The sequence below is a fragment of the Lissotriton helveticus genome, chromosome 5_1 (genome assembly GCF_964261635.1).
Source record: "Lissotriton helveticus chromosome 5_1, aLisHel1.1, whole genome shotgun sequence".
Lineage (NCBI taxonomy): Eukaryota > Metazoa > Chordata > Amphibia > Caudata > Salamandridae > Lissotriton > Lissotriton helveticus.
In genome coordinates, this window is record NC_136065.1 from 1,395,720,630 (window position 1) to 1,395,746,723 (window position 26,094).

General features: G+C 50.4%; 1 protein-coding gene across 12 annotated transcripts in view; it reads right to left on the reverse strand.

Moving 5' to 3' along the window:
* Positions 1-26,094, reverse strand: part of SYCP1 (synaptonemal complex protein 1) — a 6,803,167-nt gene that overhangs the window by 3,814,018 nt on the left and 2,963,055 nt on the right. For 11 of the 12 annotated variants that reach the window (XM_078644366.1, XM_078644361.1, XM_078644367.1 and 8 more), the window contains one exon: positions 4,574-4,678. The exons of the other annotated variant lie outside the window; for it this stretch is intronic. In XM_078644366.1, the coding sequence (XP_078500492.1) occupies positions 4,574-4,678 (105 nt within the window). The remainder of the gene's footprint in view (positions 1-4,573; positions 4,679-26,094) is intronic. 12 annotated transcript variants of the gene reach the window in all.

Consider the following 26,094-nt stretch of genomic DNA (forward strand, 5'->3'; position numbering starts at 1 on the left):
CTCCTGGGAAACGGAGTTCCTGCGACAGCGCTCGCAGCCCTGCAGATTAGCCCACACCTCTCCCCGACCACAGCGCCGCAAGCGCTACACCGAATGTAGAGTCTGTTCCTGGCCAGGGACCGCGAAGCGGGTCCGGCGAGCAGTGGGCAAAACAGGCGGTGAGTCAGGTCAACTGCTCCTCCTCTCAGTGCAAAGTCAAAAGAAAGTATCCCACGATGGTGCCAAACACAGCTGATCTTATTCTTCGTGGTCAGGGGGCGGAGCAGGCATAGAGAGAGCGGACCAGGTGGTGGGGATTGGTCGTGCAGGGGCTCCTGGGAAACGGAGTCCCTGCGACAGCGCTCGCAGCCCTGCTGCAGATTAGCCCTCACCTCTCCCCGACCACAGCGCCTCAAGCGCTACACCGAATGCAGAGTCTGTTCCTGGCCTGGGACCGCGAAGCGGGTCCAGCGAGCAGTGGGCAAAACAGGCGGCGAGTCAGGTCAACTGCTCCTCCTCTCAGGGCAAAGTCAAAAGAAAGTATCCCACGATGGTGCCAAACACAGCTGATCTTATTCTTCGTGGTCAGGGGGCGGAGCAGGCAGGGGGAGCAGACCAGGTGGTGTTGATTGGTCGTGCAGGGGCTCCTGGGAAAAGGAGTTCCTGCGACAGCGCTCGCAGCCCTGCTGCAGATTAGCCCTCACCTCTCCCCGACCACAGCGCCTCAAGCGCTACACCGAATGCAGAGTCTGTTCCTGGCCTGGGACCGCGAAGCGGGACCCGCAAAGCGGTTCCAGCGAGCAGTGGGCAAAACAGGCGGTGAGTCAGGTCAACTGCTCCTCCTATCAGGGCAAAGTCAAAAGAAAGTATCCCACGATGGTGCCAAACACAGCTGATCTTATTCTTCGTGGTCAGGGGGCGGAGCAGGCAGGGAGAGCGGACCAGGTGGTGTGGATTGGTCGTGCAGGGGCTCTTGGGAAATGGAGTCCCTGTGACAGCGCTCGCATCCCTGCTGCAGATTAGCCCTCACCTCTCCCCGACCACAGCGCCTCAAGCGCTACACCGAATGCAGAGTCTGTTCCTGGCCTGGGACCGCGAAGCGGGTCCGGCGAGCAGTAGGCAAAACAGGCGGCGAGTCAGCTCAACTGCTCCTCCTCTCAGGGCAAAGTCAAAAGAAAGTATCCCACGATGGTGCCAAACACAGCTGATCTTATTCTTCGTGGTCAGGGGGCGGAGCAGGCAGGGAGAGCGGACCAGGTGGTGTGGATTGGTCGTGCAGGGGCTCCTGGGAAACGGAGTCCCTGCGACAGCACTTGCAGCCCTGCTGCAGATTAGCCCTCACCTCTCCCCGACCACAGCGCCTCAAGCGCTAAACCGAATGCAGAGTCTGTTCCGGGCCTGGGACCGCAAAGCGGGACCCGGAAGCGGGTCCGGCGAGCAGTGGGCAAAACAGGCGGTGAGTCAGGTCAACTGCTCCTCCTCTCAGTGCAAAGTCAAAAGAAAGTATCCCACGATGGTGCCAAACACAGCTGATCTTATTCTTCGTGGTCAGGGGGCGGGGCAGGCAGGGAGAGCGGACCAGGTGGTGTGGATTGGTCGTGCAGGGGCTCCTGGGAAACGGAGTTCCTGCGACAGCGCTCGCAGCCCTGCAGATTAGCCCACACCTCTCCCCGACCACAGCACCTAAAGCGCTACACCGAATGTAGAGTCTGTTCCTGGCCAGGGACCGCGAAGCGGGTCCGGCGAGCAGTGGGTAAAACAGGCGGTGAGTCAGGTCAACTGCTCCTCCTCTCAGTGCAAAGTAAAAAGAAAGTATCCCACGATGGTGCCAAACACAGCTGATCTTATTCTTCGTGGTCAGGGGGCGGGGCAGGCAGGGAGAGCGGACCAGGTGGTGTGGATTGGTCGTGCAGGGGCTCCTGGGAAACGGAGTTCCTGCGACAGCGCTCGCAGCCCTGCAGATTAGCCCACACCTCTTCCCGACTACAGCGCCTCAAGCGCTACACCGAATGTAGAGTCTGTTCCTGGCCAGGGACCGCGAAGCGGGTCCGGCGAGCAGTGGGTAAAACAGGCGGTGAGTCAGGTCAACTGCTCCTCCTCTGAGGACAAAGTCAAAAGAAAGTATCCCACGATGGTGCCAAACACAGCTGATCTTATTCTTCGTGGTCAGGGGGTGGGGCAGGCAGGGAGAGCAGACCAGGTGGTGTGGATTGGTCGTGCAGGGGCTCCTGGGAAACGGAGTCCCTGCGACAGCGCTCGCAGCCCTGCTGCAGATTAGCCCTCACCTCTCCCCGACCACAGCGCCTCAAGCGCTACACCGAATGCAGAGTCTGTTCCTGGCCTGGGACCGCGAAGCGGGACCCGCGAAGCGGGTCCGGCGAGCAGTGGGCAAAACAGGCGGTGAGTCAGGTCAACTGCTCCTCCTCTCAGTGCAAAGTCAAAAGAAAGTATCCCACGATGGTGCCAAACACAGCTGATCTTATTCTTCGTGGTCAGGGGGCGGGGCAGGCAGGGAGAGCGGACCAGGTGGTGTGGATTGGTCGTGCAGGGGCTCCTGGGACACGGAGTTCCTGCGACAGCGCTCGCAGCCCTGCTGCAGATTAGCCCTCACCTCTCCCCGACCACAGCGCCTCAAGCGCTACACCGAATGCAGAGTCTGTTCCTGGCCTGGGACCGCGAAGCGGGTCCGGTGAGCAGTGGGCAAAACAGGCGGTGAGTCAGGTCAACTGCTCCTCCTCTCAGGGCAAAGTCAATAGAAAGTATCCCACGATGGTGCCAAACACAGGTGATCTTATTCTTCATGGTCAGGGGGCGGGGCAGGCAGGGAGAGCGGACCAGGTGGTGTGGATTGGTCGTGCAGGGGCTCCTGGGAAACGGAGTCCCTGCGACAGCGCTCGCAGCCCTGCTGCAGATTAGCCCTCACCTCTCCCCGACCACAGCGCCTCAAGCGCTACACCGAATGCAGAGTCTGTTCCTGGCCTGGGACCGCGAAGCGGGTCCGGCGAGCAGTGGGCAAAACAGGCGGTGAGTCAGGTCAACTGCTCCTCCTCTCAGGGCAAAGCCAAAAGAAAGTATCCCACGATGGTGCCAAACACAGCTGATCTTATTCTTCGTGGTCAGGGGGCGGGGCAGGCAGGGAGAGCGGACCAGGTGGTGTGGATTGGTCGTGCAGGGGCTCCTGGGACACGGAGTTCCTGCGACAGCGCTCGCAGCCCTGCTGCAGATTAGCCCTCACCTCTCCCCGACCACAGCGCCTCAAGCGCTACACCGAATGCAGAGTCTGTTCCTGGCCTGGGACCGCGAAGCGGGTCCGGTGAGCAGTGGGCAAAACAGGCGGTGAGTCAGGTCAACTGCTCCTCCTCTCAGGGCAAAGTCAATAGAAAGTATCCCACGATGGTGCCAAACACAGGTGATCTTATTCTTCATGGTCAGGGGGCGGGGCAGGCAGGGAGAGCGGACCAGGTGGTGTGGATTGGTCGTGCAGGGGCTCCTGGGAAACGGAGTCCCTGCGACAGCGCTCGCAGCCCTGCTGCAGATTAGCCCTCACCTCTCCCCGACCACAGCGCCTCAAGCGCTACACCGAATGCAGAGTCTGTTCCTGGCCTGGGACCGCGAAGCGGGTCCGGCGAGCAGTGGGCAAAACAGGCGGTGAGTCAGGTCAACTGCTCCTCCTCTCAGGGCAAAGCCAAAAGAAAGTATCCCACGATGGTGCCAAACACAGCTGATCTTATTCTTCGTGGTCAGGGGGCGGGGCAGGCAGGGAGAGCGGACCAGGTGGTGTGGATTGGTCGTGCAGGGGCTCCAGGGAAACGGAGTCCCTGCGACAGCGCTTGCAGCCCTGCTGCAGATTAGCCCTCACCTCTCCCCGACCACAGCGCCTCAAGCGCTACACCGAATGCAGAGTCTGTTCCTGGCCTGGGACCGCGAAGCGGGACCCGCAAAGCGGGTCCGGCGAGCAGTGGGCAAAACAGGCGGCGAGTCAGGTCAACTGCTCCTCCTCTCAGGGCAAAGTCAAAAGAAAGTATATTTACTTAATAACGTTTGTTAAAGGACAGTTGCTACTCTTTAATTAATTGGTAGAATACACAACTTAAAATTACTGAACCTCACCTGCAACCATTTCCTTAAGTGAGCAATGGGATGTAGGTTTATAACCTAGTGACCAACTAAATCATAGCTCTACTCCAGATATAGTTGGTAGAGTGCTTGTCCACCTATTCATGGTTAGTTACTTCAAGAGAGGATAGTGTATACAATTTTCCCAGACTCCACTAAAGGTGGCCTTACAGGGTACAGAGATTGAGGCTGCTCCTTGTGCACAGTACATAGTATTTTAACCAATAACAATGGTTCATATAATTTAATGGCAAGATCATATATTCAAAATCAGAATCCAAAGGAGTCAGAATCTAGGAGAAATATTTTTTCAAAAGCAATAGAATAACCCAAATGTAAAATTAATTAGAATGTTCATAATGGTGCAAATGACAATAGTAGATAGGATAACAAAACACTGATGTAGGTATGCTCTTCTATGACTTTATGCCCACATATTGAAAGTATATCATTTGTGAAAGTTTAAAAAAATGCAGACCTCTTTGACTCTGATAATATTCTTTAGATTCTGTTGACTTTCTCTCAGTTCTTCAACCAAAATATCTAAACGTTCTTTTTCACTGGAAAGGTCTTGAGCTGTCACCTGGATTAAAGATTGTAATTCCAAATAAAAAGTTACATCATGCCAAAAATGTAAGCATTTGTATATAAACCATGATGTGTCCCAATGTAAGGGTTTCCCATATGAATAACAGTCGACCAAGAAACACTTAAATTTTTAAACACTGCGCTGTTTTAATTATATTTAGTTTATATGTGTTGAGGTCTTCACCCCAACGTAAGAGATAATGGATAAATAGGTTTTCGATTTTTCATGAGTAATACAGTTATGCAGATTTTTGCATTTTATTAGTCGCATATTACAAAGGACATTTGACGGGTGCATCATCAATATTCATATATGTTCCGGGGTTACAGATAAATAATCTTCGAGTTTTTAGCTGTAACACATACAATACATGAACGCCTGTAAGTGCTGAACAACAGCATTGGTCATTAGTAACCCCAAGGGTTCAGTGATGCCTAGGTATGCTTTACGTGTCAGTGTTGTTGTCGTATAGTCAAGCAAAAGAGGGAATCGAAGCATAGAATGTCAGCACCAGTCTAAAAAATTCCCTATCAGTATTGATAAATAAAAAAGGTGCAAGAGGGCTGAGAGTACAATTCCCTATACTCCCTCAAATTAAGGGCAGATTCAAAGAACCAGACCCTCAACAATTCAACAATACATATTAGCCCAGCACACTTTGAAAACAATTTGTTACAAATGGAGAAATAAAAAAACAGTTTTTTTCAATTTCACGAAAAAGTCGATGTTTTCAGTTTTCAGTAATTCTTTCTTGTTCAATCTTTTAAAAGCTTTTGGACAGCATCACTTTATGAACCGCCAACGCGTTTCGTCCCATCCAGGGACTTCTTCAGGGCTTGAACAAATCGTATGATCTACACTAGTTGTCAATTTCTTATGAGTTCTGGTTGATAGTATCTTGTAAATCCTTGATGGTAATAATCTATTAAAGAAGAGAATTTTCTAGTCAGTGACCCTTTATATATTCACGGTTGCTGATTGTTAAGTTTCACTTTTCGTCCTTTATTCATGTGGTTAGGACATCATATTTATTCATAGAATGGTCGATTTGAAAAAGGTAACGACCCGGATGTAGTAGTTCGGGTCCGGAAAGGGTCCTTCGATCGTCTCGGCTCCAACCAGGAATCACCACGTGGTGATTCCTGGTTGGAGCCGAGACGATCGATTATTACCGTCAAGGATTTACAAGATACTATCAACCAGAACTCATAAGAAATTGACAACTAGTGTAGATCATACGATTTGTTCAAGCCCTGAAGAAGTCCCTGGATGGGACGAAACGCGTTGGCGGTTCCAAAAGTGATGCTGTCCAAAAGCTTTTAAAAGATTGAACAATAAAGAATTACTGAAAACTGAAAACATCGACTTTTTCGTGAAATTGAAAAAAACTGTTTTTTGATTTATCCATTTGTAACAAATTGTTTTCAAAGTGTGCTGGGCTAATATGTATTGTTGTTGTCGTATAGTACCTAATATTTTACAAACTGTGGAGGCGGTTTATAACTTAACAGTAGGAAATAAAACATAACAGGTGAAGTATCATAACAAGAGAGCCTGCTCCTGGTTCCCCAAGTGTTGCTGCCAGTGTATTGGTATATTTGGCAGGTGCTTTGGCATTGATTTGCGGTATGGTGTTGAGCGAGTTGTGGTTTTACATGTTGTCTACTGTTATGACTCTGTGTCTTTCTCTATGTCTTTCCACCTTATTGGGTGCATGTTTTTAGGCTGTTGCGTTGGATGAGAGTGTGGGCGTCGTGGTAGTGTTGTTAATGTGTGATAGCTCAGTCAGTATCACGTCCCAGCTGGTGGCGAGAGGGGTCTTGCGGATACTTTCCGCTTTGGCCCATGTGAGCAGTGAGCGTCTCCATGCTAGTATTTAAGGGGGGTCGGGGGCTTCCATCTCTGGGTTATCAATCTCTTCGCCACTGTCATCCCAAGTCTTAGAATTTAGAAGTTACAGTGTTGGTTCGAATTTCTGCAGTATAAGTGCAAGATACAAAATGTACCAATCAAATGAGAGTGTATGGTTCGTGCATTGACTATGGGTGTCCGCAACCCCTTTTCAGTATGTAAACAAGGCGGTCATCCCCCTAACATGTGCAGCAGATCCACGTCATTAAGTGAGCACCTGGGACATGTAGCATCTCTGCGATTAAAATACCAGTTAATCTTTGCGGGTGTGAGGTACACTCTGTGAGTGATATAAAATGGAATTTGACGTAGGCGTATGTTCCTGGGGATTTGTACCAGACTTGCTAGGACTGGGGACCATTCAGAGTTTGTAAATTGGCGACGCATGTCCTTACCCCAGTGATGACTAAGCGGTGTTAGGTTAATTGCTCTGTGGTATCTTAGAGAGGCAGAAAACCATCTTGTTAGGTGCCCTCTCTGTCCCGTAACATGCATGTATTGTATGGCGAGATGGGTTGCTGGCTTAAGTCATCCCATTTAGTAAAGAGGGCCGCTAGCAGCGAGTGGTGGAGCAAGAATGGATCTGGAGGTAAGTTGTCTTCCTCTACTAATGTCCTATATGGGATCAGTGTGCCTTCGCGATACAGGCCCCCCCATATACTGTATCCCTGCTTCCCGACAGCTCCGTAGCTGGGCAGCTGTAGTCGCAATGCAGCTTCCGGTTGCTCCTTCCAGTGGTAAGACAGGTGCATATGGGGTAACTTTGCGGATAATATATAGAGTTATGCTTTAGCATATGTCTGCTAAGTTGTGCAGCAGCGAGTCCAGCGGTTTCACTTTCGCGGAGGGGTGAAATCATTTTAACAGTTCTGATAGGATAGGGGTGGCTGTGTGATCGCAGTGTCTCCTCTCTGATAGTCGGCTAACCATCTAGCTACCCATTGTAATTGTGCAGCCAAGTAATATTGTTCTAGGTTTGGGGCTGCAAGGCCTCCTTGGTCTGTAGGTAAATAAAGCTTGTTTATCTCCACTTGGTGCCTGGAGTTGCTCCATATAAAACCTTAACCCGTTTTTCCATCGGGCGGAAAAAGGAAGGAGGAATATATAGCGGTAGGTTAGTTAAATAATATAAGCACCGAGGCAGAATCACCAATTATTTGAGGGTTACTCCGCATGTTACCAATAGTGGGGGCATGCTCCACAATGATATTTGGGAGTGGGCCTACTTGTGTAACGATATATCTGTAAGAGATATTAGTTAGTGATAGATTCCTTACCTTAGAATATCTACAGGCATCAGGCTGGATCCGAAAAGTTTTCTATTTAGCAGTACCGCTGCACGCCAGTAGGTGGCGTCCTACAGTTCCGTGTCCGTCACTGGTGTCATAGGCGCCGAGATTATGTCACGGAGAGTACTTAGGCGCCACCCATGCATGCTGACGTCAGTTCTGTATACAACTATTCTGCGTCGAAACGCAGAGCCATTCAAGAGACTGACAATTGGTGCATAAAACTAGGGCCCTAAAAGGGGGAGGACGTTAACCCTAGTAACCAGTTCGAATAATGGGGAGGATGGGCGGGGCGGTAAGGAATCTATCACTAACTAATGTCTCTTACAGATATATCGTTACACAAGTAGTAACTTGTGCATCTGAAAGAGACACGTTAGTGATAGATTCCTTACCTTAGAATAGATACCCCAGCAATACCAACCCCGGTGGTGGGTCTGCAAACAGGATTACACCAGAAAGTCACGGAGCACAGAATGGCCAAAGAAGCCGTCCCTCCGGACCTGACTGTCAAGGCAGTAGTGCTTAGTAAACGATGGCAGCGAGGCCCACTTAGCTGCCTGTCAAATGTCCTGCAGGGGGACACCGCGTCCCAAGGCAGTAGTGGCTGCTGTTGCCCTGGTCGAATGGGCACGCAGCCCCACAGGAGGCTCCTTTTTGGCCAAGGAGTAACATGCTTTGATGCACAGAGCGACCCACCGGGAGATGGCCCTTTTTTGCACCGCCAAACCTTTTTTGGCGCCCACGTAGCCAACAGAGAGTTGATCATCCACCCGGAACTGCTGTGTACCCTGCAGATAGAATGCAAGCGCATGTTTTGGTCCAGACGGAGGAGCCTCTCCTCTTCCCTTGAAGGATGTGGAGGCGGAAAGAAGGTGGGAAAAGTGAAGGTCGGCCCGATGTGGAAGGTTGTGACAACCTTTGGCAAGAAAGAAGGACGGGTCCTTAAAACCAACTTGTCCGAATGAACAGAAAGGAAAGGAGGTTTGGAAGAAAGAGCCTGGAGCTCACTCACTCTCCTGGCAGTGGTGATAGCTACCAGGAAGGTCATCTTGAGAGTAAGAAGACGTAAGGGACAGTTATGAAGGGGCTCAAAGGGAGCGCTCATCAGAAAAGTCAAGACAAGATTCAAGTCCCACTGAGGCATTATGAAGGGTACTGGTGGTATGCGTAATGCCTTAAAGAAACCGGTTAACAACTGGTGACTTAAAAACAGAAGGCTGATCTGGAAGCCGTAGAAAGGAAGAGATTGCCGAAAGATAACCTTTGACAGTGCCCAGAGCAGAGCCGTGCTGGGCCAAGGAGAGAAAGAACAGAAGAACCTCAGAAAGAGGGGCAGAAAGGGGATCCACAGCCTTCGCTGTGCACCATGCCACAAACTTGTTCCATTGGCAGGCGTATACCGTTTTGGTAGAGGGACGCCTGGCTGCCAGAAAGACATCACAGACTTCGGGAGGAAGATCGAAAGGTGTCAACTGTTGCCGCTCAATCTCCAAGCATGGAGGTGGAGGCTGGACAGGTTTGGGGGGAGGACCGTCCCCTGCTGTTGCAACAGAAGATCCTCACGAAGTGGCAGACGGACTAGGGGATCGATGCTCATACTGAGTAGCTCGGGATACCAAACTCTTCGAGCCCAGTCCGGAGCCCCAAGAATGACTTGGGCCCAGTCGCGCCTGATCTTCTTCCGCACTCTGAGTAGAAGTGGTATAGGCGGAAAGACGTAGAACAGACCGCAGCTCCTCTCGCGCCGAGCGAATGCCGCCTTGGAAATTCCAAAGCGCAGAACTAATGACATTGCGTGTTCTCTTATGTGGCGAATATATCTAACCAAGGCGTTCCTCACTGCAGAAAGAGACCTTGCGCCATGTCCAGTTCAGATGCCATTCGTGATCCATCAAGCACCGGTGGATTAGTTTGTCTGCCCTGGCATTCAGAGAACCTGCCAGGTGTTGAACTACCAAGGTAATGGTTTGATGTTCCACCCATGTCCAGAGGCGCAGAGCCTTCTGACAAAGGGTCCATGACCACACCCGCCCTGTTTGTTGCAGTACCACATGGCGGTGTTGTTGTCCGTGAACACCTGCACCACACTTCCCCGAACAGAGGGAAGGAAGGTTTTTAGTGCAAGTCCGATCGCCCGCTGCTCCAGAAGATTGATATGGAGCCGGGACTCCGCCGGAGACCAGAGGCCTCCGATCTTCGCCTCTCCCATGTGGCCTTCCCATCCCAGGAGGGATGCATCCGTCACCACTGTGAGGTCCGGTTGGGGAAGGGAGAGGGATCTGCCATTGACCCAATCGCGATTCGTGAGCCACCACCGCAACTGTCGCCTAACGCCCTCCGAGATCTGGACGTGATCTGACAGATTGCCCTGATGCTGTGCCCATTGGAACTGCAGGAGGCCATCAGCCCCAGGAACTGCAGCGTCAACCTGACCGAAACTCGGGATAAAGGCTGAAAGATCGGAATCAGAGCCTGAATATCCCGAACCCGCTGCTCGGGAGGATAAACCTGAAACTGCGCCGAGTCCAGAACCGCTCCGATGATGAGGAGCTTCTGAGGGGGAATCAGGTGCGACTTCGGCACGTTGATGGAGAACCCCAGCAAATGCAGGAGGTCGTTCCTAGTCTGGAGATGGGAGACGACTGACTGGGGCGAGCCCGCCTTCAACAACCAGTCGTGGAGATAGGGGAAGACTGGAACCCCTGATCTGCGCAGATGAACTGCGACCACCGCTTCACTTTTGTGAACACCCGAGGGGCACTGGTGAGGCTGAAGGGGAGCACAGTAAACTAAAAGTGCTCGTGGCCTACCGTGAACTGCAATTAGCGCTGGTGGGCCGGCAGGAGGGGGATATGGAAATATGCGTCCTGCAAGTCCAACGCTACCATTCAGTCTCCAGGGTCTAAGGCAGCCAGGACCTGTGCTAAAGTCAGCATCTTGAACTTCTTCCGGAGGAAGCAGTTGACGCTCCGGAGGTCCAAGATAGGGCGAAGGCCTCCTTTGCCCTTCTTGAAATGAAATGAAAATTGGGTTTATATAGCGCACTTCTACCCTGAGGCCTCGTAGCACTCGGACCAGGTGGGAGGAGAATAGAGCCAGACAATGAGTATTTAGTGAAAGAGAAAGGTTTTCAGGAGTCTGCGGAAGATCTGTAGAATAGGTTCGCTGTGTAGAGTGGGTTGCAAGGAGTTCCAGAAAATGGAGGCATTCCAAGGAAATGAGCGTCCACCCCATCTGGCTCGGCGTATTTTTCTTGTGGAAGCAAGGAAGGCCATACTAGAACGCAGACTTCTAGAAGGTTGATAAGGGGTAACAAGAGAGCGAATCATTGCGGGTCCTGATTTCCACATGGCCCTGTGAACTTTACACCTCTATACCTCACGAGGCGGGCCTGAAGCAACTGAATGGGCTTTATTGAAAATGGGAGACTTATCGGCTAACAACATTTTTTTGTTACAGTTACTTAAATTTTGTCTTTATAACAGTTATTTTGCATGGAAGGATCGATTTTATGCACAACTGACAGGAACGTCGATGGGTTTTGCAGGGGCCCCTGCTTACGCAAATACATTCATGGCCCAATTCGAGGCACAACACCTGATGACTTCAAAAGATTGGCCACATGTGAAAATGTATTGTCGCTTTATAGACGACATTTTTTTGATTTGGGATGACACACAAATAACATTGGAACAGTTAATCAGAACCTTGAATCTAGTAGATCTAAGAATTCAATTCACGTACAAAATAGACAAAAGGGTGATAGATTTTCTGGATGTCAGGATCACTAAATCAGAGAGCGGATTCAACACAGAATTATACATTAAGCCAACAGATCGGAATAATGCGCTTATCTACACAAGTTTCCATCCTAGAAGCCTAATCAGGAATCTTCCCATTTCCCAATTCATACGGATTAAACGTATCTGTTCTGACTCACAAATTTGCCACAACACACTCCAGAAGCAGGCACAGAAATATAAGGAAAGAGGATATCCTATGGAGGTATTACAGGAACATTTGGCCAAGGGTATGCAAATGGACAGAGTGGAGTTACTTAAACCTAGGAGCAAATCTCCACAAGACAGAATGGTGTTTGTAACTAAATACACATCTCAATCGCAAAAAATCATAAGAATAATCAACAAGAGATGGCAATTATTATCAACGGAAACTGATTTCAATGAATTATTCAAAGAACCACCATTACATGCATACACAAGAGGTTCAAATTTAAGGGAAAGATTGAAATACAGAAAGTCATCAACAACAATAACGACATACAAAGGAACAGTCAGATGTCTTAACTGCACCAACTGCAATAACGTGATAACAGGAAACACGTGCACTCATCCAACAACTGGTAAACAGATTGAATTAAGGCACACCAGTGATTGCAACACACAGAATGTTGTATACGGCATCAAATGCCCATGTGGCAGAATGTACATTGGTAAGACGGAACGTAAAGTGAAGACAAGAATTACAGAACACAAAAGTCGGATCCGCAATGAGAATTTAACTTCACCACTGGTTTATCATTGGAGAGAGGCCAAGCATAGCATTTCTCAACTTAGGTTTTTAATAATAGAACACGTACCAATTAAACCAGGCATTGACAACCATCAGAAATTGTTGCAACGAGAGTTATTCTGGATTAAACATCTGAACACGATGCTTCCGATAGGGTTGAATGATAAATATGATTTATCATGTTATCTATGATTAATCATTAGAGAAGTAAACAGGACATACTTTAAACGCAGAACAGGAAGTTAACATACAAATAAAAGGGTAACAACAGATACTAGGCATTATGATTTTTTAGCAATATTTGTATATAGTTGTTGTTAATAAATGTACAGTATGCAACCAATGGGTCAACACAACACCACATCTACCGCAACACACAACCATCTACAGACTGCATATTACAGCAAAATCTGAGTGGTACATTTAAATTATTGATTATAGGATTATTTTTTAATTTGAAGTCGTTATCACATGGAGGATAGCATCGAGTGGTATTAATTGCATAAAGAGTGCACAGATAGCGCCCGGCACAGAGAAGGACAACAAAGGTTAACATAAGGAGGTTCATCGGGACAGAAGGTATATTCTTAACGTTGTGATGGTATTGGCAGATAAAACGCCCGCTTCATACGTTAGGAGCAAATATGGTTGATGGTTGTTTTCATTATAGGCACAATACTATGGACAGTTAGCGGTACAGATATCATTGAGAGAAGTAAAGCATTTACCACATTAAGATGGCGCTGACTTAGACTAGTATACTGTTAGATCGTTCACAGTAAGTCCGTTGTTTATTTTGATTGACCGGCAGTGGAAGCGGAGTACGCGTAGTACGTATAAACAAAGACGACGATGTTAGAGGATTAACGGAAGCGTGCACAGGGTAGCGGTTTCTTTGCCATGAGACGGATTAATGCCAACACAGGTATAATAAACAGGGATTGAGATCTTGAAACGTAGTCGATACAGTCTGGGAGATTGTAGAAATAACACGGAAATCTCTTTGGTTTCTTTAGACGGCTTTGAACAAATGAAGATAAGGTATGGTGCGGAGCACATTGAGGCTTTGTAGTTCTAACGGTGGAGAGATAACCGATAATTAAGATCGTTTATTTTTTGTTGTTGCAGAGATTGACTCTTGGCTATAGGACAGAGGTATGTTACATATTTAAGTGATAGTAAACCTTAACATTTAATTTAATGGACAACAGCTAAGGACTGGGTCTTGTCATTTTCTGTCTGACAGGAAACCAGTGGTTATTGTAACAACGTGCAAGGTCTTATCAACTGAAAAAGATTGTTCTAAACAGGTACGCATTTAACACATTTACTTTAGCCCCCATGTTCAACCAACCAACACAAACACTCACACTATGCATATATTTTTTTCTTTCACAGATTGGCCCCTGATGAAGGCACCAGACAGGTGCCGAAATGCATCGGGCTCAAAAAGAAACTGATGATTATAATGATTATGTATGATATGTAACATAATGAAATCACACAGAGTATATGTGTTTTTCTTTGAAATATAAAGGTTATAAATGAATACTGAAGGAATATTGCGAATAATATGCAAATAATACGTAAAAAATGATGTGAATAAAAGAAACTAGTAAAAACAGACAAAAGAGTTGTTTCTAGCAGATGAAATAAGGATAATAGCAAATAAGGTGCGGAGCACCAGGTGAAAAGTGCGCGATTAGGTGGGCAACTTTACCCATCATAACTACCTGTGAGCTAAGCACATAGCCTTGAATCGGATTCTGGACTGGATTGGCAGCCAGTGGAGCTTCTTCAGAGCAGATGATGCTGAATGCCTCCGAGGAAGCTCCAGGAGTAAGCGGGCCGCACAGTTCTGAGTCACCTGCAGTTTTTTAATGGTGGCCAATGGCGCGCCCAAATACAGTGCATTCCTGTAATCTAGGCGGGACAGCATAAGGGCCTGAACCATAATCCTTCGGGCCTGAAAGGGGAGCAAAGGCAACATTTTCCTCAGCAATCGCATCAGGCCGAAGCAGGTAGCGGAGAGTTTGGTGGCCTGGTAGTTAAAACAAAGAGCACTAACCAGCCACACGCCCAGGCTCTTTATCTGATCTTTAGGGGCAGGCATGGTGCCGAGGCAGGTAGGCCACACTAGAGCCAAGCTGGGTGAAGGAGACTTACCCAGGAACATCAGTTCTGTCTTGTCCCCATTTAGCTTAAGGTGGGTTAGTGCCATCCATTCGGCTACCTTTCTAGGCAGGTGCCCAAGGTGCTAGATGACCCCTCAGGGTGGTTTAATGCCACCACCAGTTGGGTGTCATCTGCATAGGTGATAATTTCAATACCGAAAGGAAACACTATCCCAGCCAATGGCTCCATATAGGTGTTAAAAAGCATGGGGCTCAGGGAAGATCCCTGGGGAACCCTGCAGCTGAGAGGCCATCGGTTTGATGAGGTGGCACCCTCTGAGACCTGAAAAAAACGCTCTTTCAAAAATGGTACCAGAAAGTAATGAGAGTAGCAACCACGTCCTACTTCTGGCCCTGGAACACGCTCAATGGCCCCAAGGCCAAGAGGGCCATAACTTCCTCCTGCAGAAGTTGCAAGTGATCCCCCGACATGCGGTGGTACTGCAGTGGCATGGCTGGAGGGGTCGCCTCAAAGGGGAGGGAGTAGCCCCTTCGGACGATTTGCAACACCCACATGTATGAAGTGATGGTACGCCAATTGAGGAGGTGATTGCGGACCCTGCCCACCACTGGCGTCGAATGGGCCTGAAAGCTTGAACTAGGAACGCTTTGAGGCAGATGCTGCGGGAGTGGTTGTGGAATGGCCAGGCCTCTGTCCCCCTGCACCACCACGGCTGTTCCTACGTCCACGACCACGCTGAGGTTGATTCTGCATTACATAAACGGGCAAACCCAAAAAAGTACTGGGACCTGGGTAATCAATGTTACAGGGAAGGGGTCCCAGTGCGTACTGTTTAAGTGAGAAACAATCCTTTTTGCTGAATTTGAAAGTAACAATAAAACAACAATTTGTACGAGGGATGTTGTTTAATCACATCCTCACCGTTGTAGTGTATGACAGAAATCGTTATGCAGTACATATAATGTGCCCAGAGGTAAAAGGAGTGGGGTGGGTAATGTGGTTTTGTGAGGATTTAGGGTTTAGTGAAAAGAATTTAAAGACCCAGTGAGGTCACAGAATACATCCTTTGACATCACATATGCATTTGTTACTAAGCCACATGAAGAAACAATAAAAACCTATGCCATATATTGAAACACAACAATCATAGTCTGTTGTTCATGAGTAGGTGAAGATGTAGAAAGTTGCTTTTTGACCCCTTATAAATGTAGGTTAAGTTGCCACCTTACTACGGGGTCTTCCTCAGGACTGGTGTAGGTGATGTGGGTTAAAAAAAGGGGGGGCACCTAGAATCAATGAAACACAATTAAGCTAAAAGAAAACACACCTATTCATACATAGGCGTAATTAATTGCCAATATTTACCAACGAACCACCCAAATCCGGAGGCACTTGTTCAATGAAAAGAAGTGGCCCAGTAGGCTTCTCATGGGACAGTGAGAGCACGATATCACCGGAGGAATAATGTGTATCCATAAGTGGCCCATCAATGGTTGCCATACATTTAGAACGTCAGAGTCAAAGAGTTAAACATTAATCAAACCTGTAATGAGGTAAAATAGGGGGCGTACACACGCACCACGCTGATAAGATACATAGCACTGTCTTCCTTATATGTGACAATCGGTAGCTGCCACTGAGAAGGGAGGTGAACATCCTGCGGGATTCCCTTCGAAGTACACATACCACTTAAGTCCCGATATGGTTCCTTTTGTGAAAATACCTGATGTTGGAGAACGTTTGATTCCCAACTCTGATCGCAGGGCAAACTTGATTACAGCGGCGCATGAAGGTATAGCGTCTGCGCATGCGGGCGTTTCAGCCACTGTAACTCAATTACAACTACGGTTCTGGTGGCGGGGACTGTACAAACAGACGCCCGACTATGTCCTTCAATGTGACATCTGCCAGGAGATTAAACCTTCAACTGCTGCGCGTCCGCCCCAGACGCAGTTGTACATATCTAATAAACCGCTAGGGTGTGTTTATTTAGATCACTGCGGTCCTTTTTCTTCTGATACTGCTTATAAGTACATCTTAGTAGCAGTTGATTCATGCACACGCTTTGTGTGGGTATGGCCCCATCGCAGCGCTGATTCACGGACTGTCATAAAAGATTTGCGTGTCTTTGTAGGGATTTTTGCCTGTGGTACCTTCCATTCGGATCAGGCCTGGATCCTTGTCGACACCAGTTGACCTCACGAATCCTCCGCTGGCGCCGTCCCCAATGGTGTTGCTCCCAGCGCCGTCTTCAGACGAGGCCGTCCCCAATTTCAGCCCCGGTCTGGGTCACCAAGCTCTCAGGGGTAGGGTGAAAGGACAGAAAACAGGGTGTAGCGGGAATTCTGTTCTCCTACAGAACTGTTCATAGAGATTCGGAACCTCGGTGAATCAGGGTGCCCCAAAAATCACCTCAGTACCCAAAATCCCCTTACAGAGCTAGCTACAGTGTCTCATTGGTCAGTATGACTTCCCAATGTTTAGACAGACCAGAACATGAACACTCTTTCGTTATGCAATCATTACAAACCAGAACGTGGAGTAAAAGAGGACACGTGCACGTTTGAAATATTTATTTACTAATGCAGGGTTCTCAAGCGCAGTATCTTAGATAATACTAGCAAACATATTATCACAAGCAAAGTTATCTGCATGGTTAACAGTCCATAAAATGCGAAAGGTGATAGCATGCTAATGGCTTAAAAGAATAGGCTTTAGCAACACCTGAATCTCACCTTCCCTAACTAGCATAGAATATTATTATTATTATCTATGAAGGTCTCATTGGGTTTTAGCAGGGCGGGCCCATACCTCAAAATCTCAGTGGCAGAGGATCACATCATCTTCCACCAGCTCTCTGTAAGCGAAGCACCATCAAGTGTCTAACGTGTGCCCTCAGCAAAGCAATATAAAACGCGCGTAAAGCCAGATCTTGGCAGCAGCTGCATTCATGTTATGTCTAGAAAGGTGTGAAGATCAGACCTTACAACAACACTGTGTCGAGTTATCCTGGGAAACTTCAGCACTCACTGTGCAGACATGTTTTACCAAACAAAGCTGATATCAGAGCAATAAAATATTATTCTCATCTAAATCACACCGCTCTTCTAGGTTGAAAGCTAAAATAACAATTATGTGTCGTGTGCAAAAGCAGCTAAAGGAAAAATGGCGTTTAAACACTTTAATAAGCTCATGCTAACTTAACACGGTATATAGGTAAGCAGTATCTATATGACAAGGGGTCGCCAGGAGCCGGGCGGTGGCGTCGGGCCACGTTCCAATCCAAAGGGGGCACTGTGGAGGGCTTGGACCGAGTGCCCATCAGAACGTCCGTGAGGGCTTCATTGAACGGCAGCATAGGCTCCGAAGAGCTTACTGGTGGCTGAAACACCTCGGTGAGGAGATTAGTACTCACGGCCCAGCAGGGAGCTCAAGAGCCAAGGCCTTGGCTGCCCTGCGCGACACCACACCATAGGTAGCACCCTCCTCCGTAGCCACGGAGGGAGGAGAGATGAATTCAGTGTCAGGCGATGTATCCAGACCACTGGCCTTCCCCAGCTCATCTGCCCAGTCCTGACTTAACTGGCACTGTTGTGCCAGAGGGTCCTCAGACCCCTCCCAGTTCTCCCCTTCATCCTTGTTCTGATAAACAGGCAGAAATGACGGAGCCGGGTCATAGATGAATTGCTCTCCCACCGACGCCAGAGACGGCGCCGATTCGACGCCGGACCCAGGCCGGGGCTGAAATTGGGGACGGCGTCGTCTGAAGACGGTGCTGGGAGCAACACCATTGGGGACGGCGCCTGCGGAGGATTCGTGAGGTCAACTGGTGTCGACAAGGATCCAGGCCTGGATCCCTTGGGGACTTGTGGCGTCGGGACCGAAGTCGACGACAGCACTGGGGCCGAAGCACCCGACGGCGCATGGGCCAAAGCCGCCGGCTCGCCAGTGCCCCAAGTCGGGTCTGCGGGGGCCGAAAGCACGTCGATAGGCTTCAACGGAGGGAAGTGAATTCTCATGGCCACGAGGAAATCACGTATCTCCTCCGGCGTGGCATGCAGCCCAGGGACCGGAGGGTATGGGGCCGGAATCGATGCCTGTGGCTCCAGCGGAGCCGCGCGGATGGTGTCACCCGAAAACTCAGCCGCGTTGCGCTACCGGCAAGTGGAGTCCGAAGAGCTATGTCACCTCTTCGACTGCTTTTTAGAGTGCCTAGACTTTCCTGAGTGCGAGGACTTGGAGCCCGACGAATGGTGTGGGCTCCAGCTCCGCAACTGGTCCCTCGACTGCCTCCTCGACCGGGACTGTGAGCGGCGCGGAGTCCACTGCCAGATCTCGAGGAGCTTATGGGACCGCTCCCATCTAGCTTTCGAGGTAAAGGCCCGGCAGTCGGGGCACGACTTGTCGTTGTGGTCAGCACTGAGGCAGTAGAGACACTGGCGGTGGGGTCAGTCTCCGACATCAGGCGGTGACAGGCGTCGCACGGCTTGAATCCAAGCATCCCTACCGGCACAAGGAGTCGATTTCGACTCGAAAAGAATAGCCAAAATAGCCAAAAAGTTAGTCAAAAAATTACTAGGGTACTAGCGCTTCCCGGATCTGCGCTTGCTGGCGCTGAAAAAAGAACTGATGTCAGCGCGCGAGGGCGGCGTCTAAGTACTCCGATAACATCATCACGGCGATCATGACGCTGACGACGGACGAGGAGCCGCAGACGACGCCTACCGACGCACAAGGGTACTGCTGACGAAAAACTTTCCGGATCCAGTCTGACACCTGGGGGTAATTCTAAGGTAAGAAATCTATAACTAACCTATGTTTCTGACAGATATATCCTTACCGAAGGTAAGTAACTTACTTGTTCATTTGCCTGCCACCATAGCCCTGCTCCTGGGAACCAAGTTTCCTCACCCTTCACCCCACTCTGGCAAGCTTGCTAGGCCAAGCCTCCACATCCAGAATTAACCCCAATGTGTTCCCTACCACTCCACTGAATCGGGAATCCAAGAGGCTTGATTCCTTTGGAAAAAAATGTTCTCCTTTGCCAACCTAGCAGTGCAATTGGCAAACGCCTTGTGATCATTGAACCACTACTCCCATGCAATTTGGGACTCCATTGTGCAAGGGCTGCCCATGGTTCCAGGGGAGTCCCGGGCTAGAATCACCTGGCTATTGCTGAAGGGAGAGATGCAGCTAAGTTCACCAAAATGTGTGTGTTTGACACAACAGACTCGCTGGGTAGAGCGATTTCATTGTCAGTGGCCTTGCCGAGCCATGCGTCTGTTTGCTGTTATCAAGGCTTGTTGTCTCTCCAGTCTAGAGATCCTTGAGGTCCAAGAAGCCCCAGCTCACCCAACCCTCAGCATCCAAAGTGATGTCCTCCCTGCATCTCCTGCGACGTGGTCTCCATCTTCGTTGTGCTGCTGTGGCCTCCCTGCGACTCCCTGTGCCTGCAGCCAGAAGGTCTCTTCAGGGTCTCCATTGATTTCTGCTGGCTCTGCTGCTTGATATGGGCGGTCCTCATTTACATGTGTTGGGTAAGTTCCTTGGACCTTACTGGTCCCCCTTTTTGCATTTAATGCTGCAGTACCTCTGCTTCACTTGCCAATGCTTGTTGGTGGCCCTGCAGCCCACTGACCCTCCTGCTCCTCGTCGATTGCGCGACATAGCTTGAGGCTCCTGAGCTCCCACAGCATCGCTGAGCTCCACAGCTGCATCTTCAAGGCCTCCGTTCTGTAGTGAACTACCCAGAGACCGGTGAGCATAGTGCTCCTGGACGACTCCGGGTAATTTGGAATTTGTCTCCTCTCTCCACAGGTACTCCTTGTCTGGAATACATGCCTAGGTTCCACCGGCGTGGTCCACGGGTCTCTGCAACAGCTGGACATCTGGCGTTCACCATTGATGTCAACAGGCGGTTCGGATATCACTTCACACCGATGCATCTGTGTTCCCTGGTGTAAGTAGTAAGTAACTGTCTTTTCTGGATATCCACGGGTGGGGGTGCTTTCCAATCTCTCTTGTCCCAATGGGTTTCCTTGGGTTACACTGGGAACGGTCCTGAATCCTAAAAATTCTAACCACAAATTCCAAATGTTATCCTATGGACACTGACCAGGGATTTTACCTCTTCATGCAGACGCCTAGGACATCCTAGTAACTTACCTTTGGTGGTTCCGTGCTTCTCTCGCCTTACTTATCCTTTGCTGGTAGTCTTGGTTGGGTCCCAGTTGCACATTCTATTTTCTTAGTATATGGTTTGCCCTCCCCATAGGGGCCCATATGTTTTATGTGCTTACTTTCCAGTTGTTATGGTGTATGTGTTGTGTAATAATACGTCCGGGTAGGAGATATACCAAGTAGGTTAGTGTTTGGTATTGTAATAAAGAACACTTATTTTTGTCAACACAGGTGTGGTTCTTTTCTGTGTGTGACATTGTCTCAGTTTTTGGTTATCAGGGACCACTTACACTATCCCAAAGGGTTGCCTGGACCTAGTACAGGGTGTATCACTGATAGTTATACACCATATACTGAACCAACCTCCTACATTGGTGCCAGCGATGGGATAAAGACTTGCATTGCTTTACCACTTTGTCATAAGTGAGGTTTCCACAGGAAACTACTACCGCACAGCCCCCCTTTGCGCCCTGTTGCTGCTGCCGCTCGTATCTAGAGTGTCCCTCGTTTTTTTTGTTTGTGTGCCTGCTTTCCTCCTCTGTTCTACTGTGTAATCTCTGCTGTTTACTGGTTTCCTTTTGTATTTTTGCTGCCTTGCCTCCTGTTGTGTCCTCCGCTCGCCAGCTCACCCCTCCATGTTTCCCGCCGCTGCGTCTCCTGCGGCCCACCCCCCTGTATTCCCATTGGCAACCCCGCTCCCGCCTCCCAGCTGCTCCTCCCCCCACATCCCCTCATATGGAGGCCGCACAGCAGTAGAGAGAGCGACCCTGCACCCTGTCACCAAGCAGGTCGCTCCCCTCACCGCCTCACAGCCCCCCAGTGTGCCCTGTGCCCCGCCGCTGCTGCGGCTCATATCTAGAGTGGGCCTCATTTTTTGGTTTGTCTGCTTGCTTTCCTCCTCTGTTCTACTGCGTAATCTCTGCTGTTTACTGGTTTCCTTTTGTATTTTTGCTGCCGTGCCCCCTTTTGTGTCCCCCTTGTGCCTTCTGTGACCCCCGCTCGCCCGCACACCCCTCCGTGTGTCCTGCCGCTGCATCCCCATCCCCCTGTATTCCCATTGGCCACGCCGCTCCCGCCTCCCAGCTGCTCCTCCCTCCCTCATCCCCTCATACGGAGGCCGCGCAGCGGACACGCGCAGACGGGACGGGCGCAGACGGGCTTGCCTTAGGCGCACCAGCGGTGCGCCTGTCCGTGCCTGGACCGCGCCCAGCACCAGGACTTCTGAGACGCCACGACCCCCGACTGCACAACGATGTCAGCACCCTCCACGCACTCAACCCCGGCCGAGAACACATCTGCTACTGGGCAACCCCAAAGCGCCCCCTAGGACCCTTCTCCTGCCGGAACTGCAACTTCACCAGCATCCGGCCAGCCAAACCGCCCACCATGGAACCCAACTACCTCAGATGCATCCTCCTCAACACCCGCTCCGCCCGCAAGCACACCATCGAACTCTGGGACCTCCCGACTCTACCTCCCCTGACGTCGCCTGCATGACAAAGACCTGGCTGAACCCCACCGCCACACCCGACATCGCCATTGCCATCTCGGAAGGATACAAGATCACGCGCAGGGACCGCACCAACGGAACAAGAGGAATTGCCATCGTCCACAGGAACACCCTCAGAGTATCAACCAACACCGACGACACCCTCAGCACTGCCGAACACATGCACTTCTAGATCTACACCGATCCTAACACCACCATCAGAGGAACCCTCATCCCCGCAACGCACGCTTTAAACTGATTCAATTTTACATATTACATAGAGCATACCTCTCGCCAGATAAAATGAACCAGTATTTCCCAGGAACCGCGGCTAGCTGCCCGAGATGTGCGCTTGATGGAGCAGACCTGCTGCATATGCTGTGGCAATGCCCACGGATTCAAACATACTGGCGGTCGGTGCAGCTGATACTCGAGCGGTGCACGACCATGCCGATACCGCACACAAGGGAGGCGTGCCTACTAGGCCTATACAAGAGGACCAAACATAATAAAGTCCCCTCCCGATTCTGGGACCTTGGCCTCCTCACGGCCAAGAGACTGATTACCAAACACTGGAAACGAACGGCCTCACCCCTAGCGCAACACTGGCGCGCCTCCCTTGACAACTGGGCAAGAGCAGAAAGCCTCATCCTCCATAACGAGGAGACAGCAGGTTTGCGACAATTCCCAATCGCGACTTTATGGGACGACACGCTCAGCTCCTTCCATAGAGAATGCCAGTCACTGGGAGACCCCACACCTGACAATTCCCCCAGGAGGGATGGAGATGCAATAGAGGGAGCAGACGCTATGGACCGCGGCCCTAACGCCCCTGACTGGGATATACATGGCCCACCAGATAGGGAAGCTGTTGTACCCACTGACGACACCACACTCTAACCGACGAGGCGACACCCTCCATGCCTTACCCGCACCTCACGCCTCCCGCGAACGTCCCAACACCCTCCCAGACCTAGACAAGCAGCAACAGGCATACCCGATGACTTCCCTGAGACCCGCCCATATCGAAGCGCTCCCACCACGACACACACACCACACCACCAAGTTCGATGACCACACCCCCCCTTTCTTTTTCCACATTCTCTCTACGGAGCCAACACGGCTGGAATGACGGTGCTGAGATCCCACTATGACACATTCAGTGATGTATTTCTGCATTACGTGCTACGTCCTGCGATCATGACATACATCCTTGAGATGTAGACACATGTCTGATGTACTGTTCACTCTCTCTTTCCTCCTGAGTACTCAATGAGAGATATCTATAAACAGAGTGGACGGCACCACACTTACATCAGACCCGAACGACAACCTACCCTTATGCCATCCCACTGGACACACACTCGCCACACGCGATGAGCCACAACCGCATGACATGTACCATCGACTCAATCACCAAACGCCGTCTCTATTCTAGCTGATGGTTTGTGGCTCTGTGGATATAGACAACACTCCCCAGTAGGAAGTATCATGAGGAACAGTTATTCGATTCATGTATTGTTTTCCTCTTTTTCAGCAATGACGGTTACGAAATGAGAAGATTGTAATGTATAATGCTGTTGTTGTACTTGTTCATTGCTAAGCATCGCAAAAATAACCTTTGCTTTACCCTCCTCAAACTACTGCTCTGTATTGTTACCATACGTTGAAATCTCAATAAAAATATTCAAACAAAAAAAATCAGAGGAACCCTCATATACAGACACCCCCGGACCTTGACCACAGTTCAGCGACTCCATCGCCGACTTCGTCAGCATGCACGCCCTTGCCTCCACGGACTACATCCTCCTAGGAGACCTAAACTTTCATCTCGAGAACAACAACGACACCAACTCCACCGCGCTGCTCACCAACCTCGGACTCAGACAGCTCGTGACAACACTAACCCACATTGCCGGCCACACGCTCGACCCCATCTTCACAGTCCCCACGTCTCCATCAACCGCACCACCGAACCCCACTGGACGGACCACCACTGCATCCACTTCATCTTCAGGAAGCCCACCACGCACCACCGCACCCAACTGCTGCCCCAACGATGCTAGAGCAAAGTCACCGAGGACCAGCACCCTCGCCCTGAACCCACCCACCGACTCCACCGACCCCGACACCGCCGCTCGCAATCTCGGACAATGGATCGACGACTGCGCCCGCACCCTCGCCCCACTCAAGACACCCTCCAACATTCACACCAGCAAGAAAGCCACCTGGTTCACCGAAGACCTCCAGGCCTCCAAAAGAATATGCCAAAAACTGGAGAAGAACTGGCTCCACGAACGATCAGTGGACAGCTACACAGCCCACAAGAACGCCACCCGCAGCCATCACCAACTTATCAGAGCCGCCAAGAAAGGCCTCATTCAAGGACCGCCTTAACAACAACGCACAATAGTAAGGAGCTCTTCAACATTGTGAGAGAACTCTCCAACCCCAGCTCCAACGCCAACGGCATCCCGCCTTCGCAAGACCTATACGACTCACTGGCTACCTTCTTCCACCGCAAGATCACCGTCATCCACGACAGCTTCAACGCCACAACCGCATCGATGACTACCACCCCCACCACACGCAACAACCATCTACTCTCCTGGACAAGCTTCAACAACAAGGACACCAGCAAGATCATGAAGACCATCCACTCCGGCTCACCGCTAGACCCATACCCCTACCACATCTTCAACAAAGCCAGCGCATCCATTGCACCCCATCTCAGCAAGGCGATCAACATCTCCTTCGAGACGGCAACCTTCCCGAAAAGCTGGAAACACGCAGAGATAAACTCCTTACTCAAAAAACCAAAGGCGGACCCCAAGGACCTCAAGAACTTCCGCCCCATCTCCTTGCTCCCATTTCCGGCTAAGGTTACCGAGAAAATCGTCAACAAACAGCTGACCTCGAAGACAACAACATCCTGGACCTATCCGGGTCCGGTTTCTGCAGCAATCAAAGCACCGAAACCGCCCTCATCGCCGCCACAGATGACATCAGGACCCTGCTAGACAACGGAGAAACAGCAGCCCTCATCCTCCTGGACCTGTCAGCCGCCTTCGACACGGTCTGCCACCGCACCCTACGCACACGCCTACACGACGCCGGATTCCGAGGGAAGGCCCTGGACTGGACTACATCCTTCCTCTCCGGCAGAACTCAGAGCGTCCGCCTTCCCCCCTCCAACTCCAAGGCCACCGAGATTATCTGCGGCATACCCCAGGGCTCGTCCCTCAGCCCGACGCTGTTCAATATCTACATGACACCCCTCGCCCACGTCGCCCGTCAACACGACCTTAACATCACCTCCTACGCCAATGACACCCAGCTGATCATCTCCCTCACCAAAGACCCCCACATTGCCAAAACCAACCTCCACGAAGGAATGAAGGTCGTCGCCGACTGGGTGAAGAAAAGTCGACTGAAGCTGAACTCGGACAAAACGGAGGTCCTACTCCTTGGGTCCACCCCTTCGGCCTGGGATAACTCCTGGTGGCCGACCACACCGGGAACTGCTCCAACACCCACAGACCACGCACACAACCTAGGGGTCATTCTCGATTCTACCCTCATCATGACTAAAAAGGTCAACGCCGTCTCCTACATAGGATTTTCAAGTGGATACCCACTGAAACAAGAGGAACAGTCACCCAGGCCCTCGTCACCAGCAGGTTGGACTACGGTAACGCCCTCTACGCAGGAGCATTGGCCAAGCTCATGAGACGGTTGCAACGCATCCAGAACACCTCGGCACACCTGATCCTCTACATCCCCCGCCGCAGTCACATCACTCCCCACCTGAGAGACCTACACTGGCTCCCCGTCAACAAGAGGATAACCTTCAAGCTCCTCACCCACGC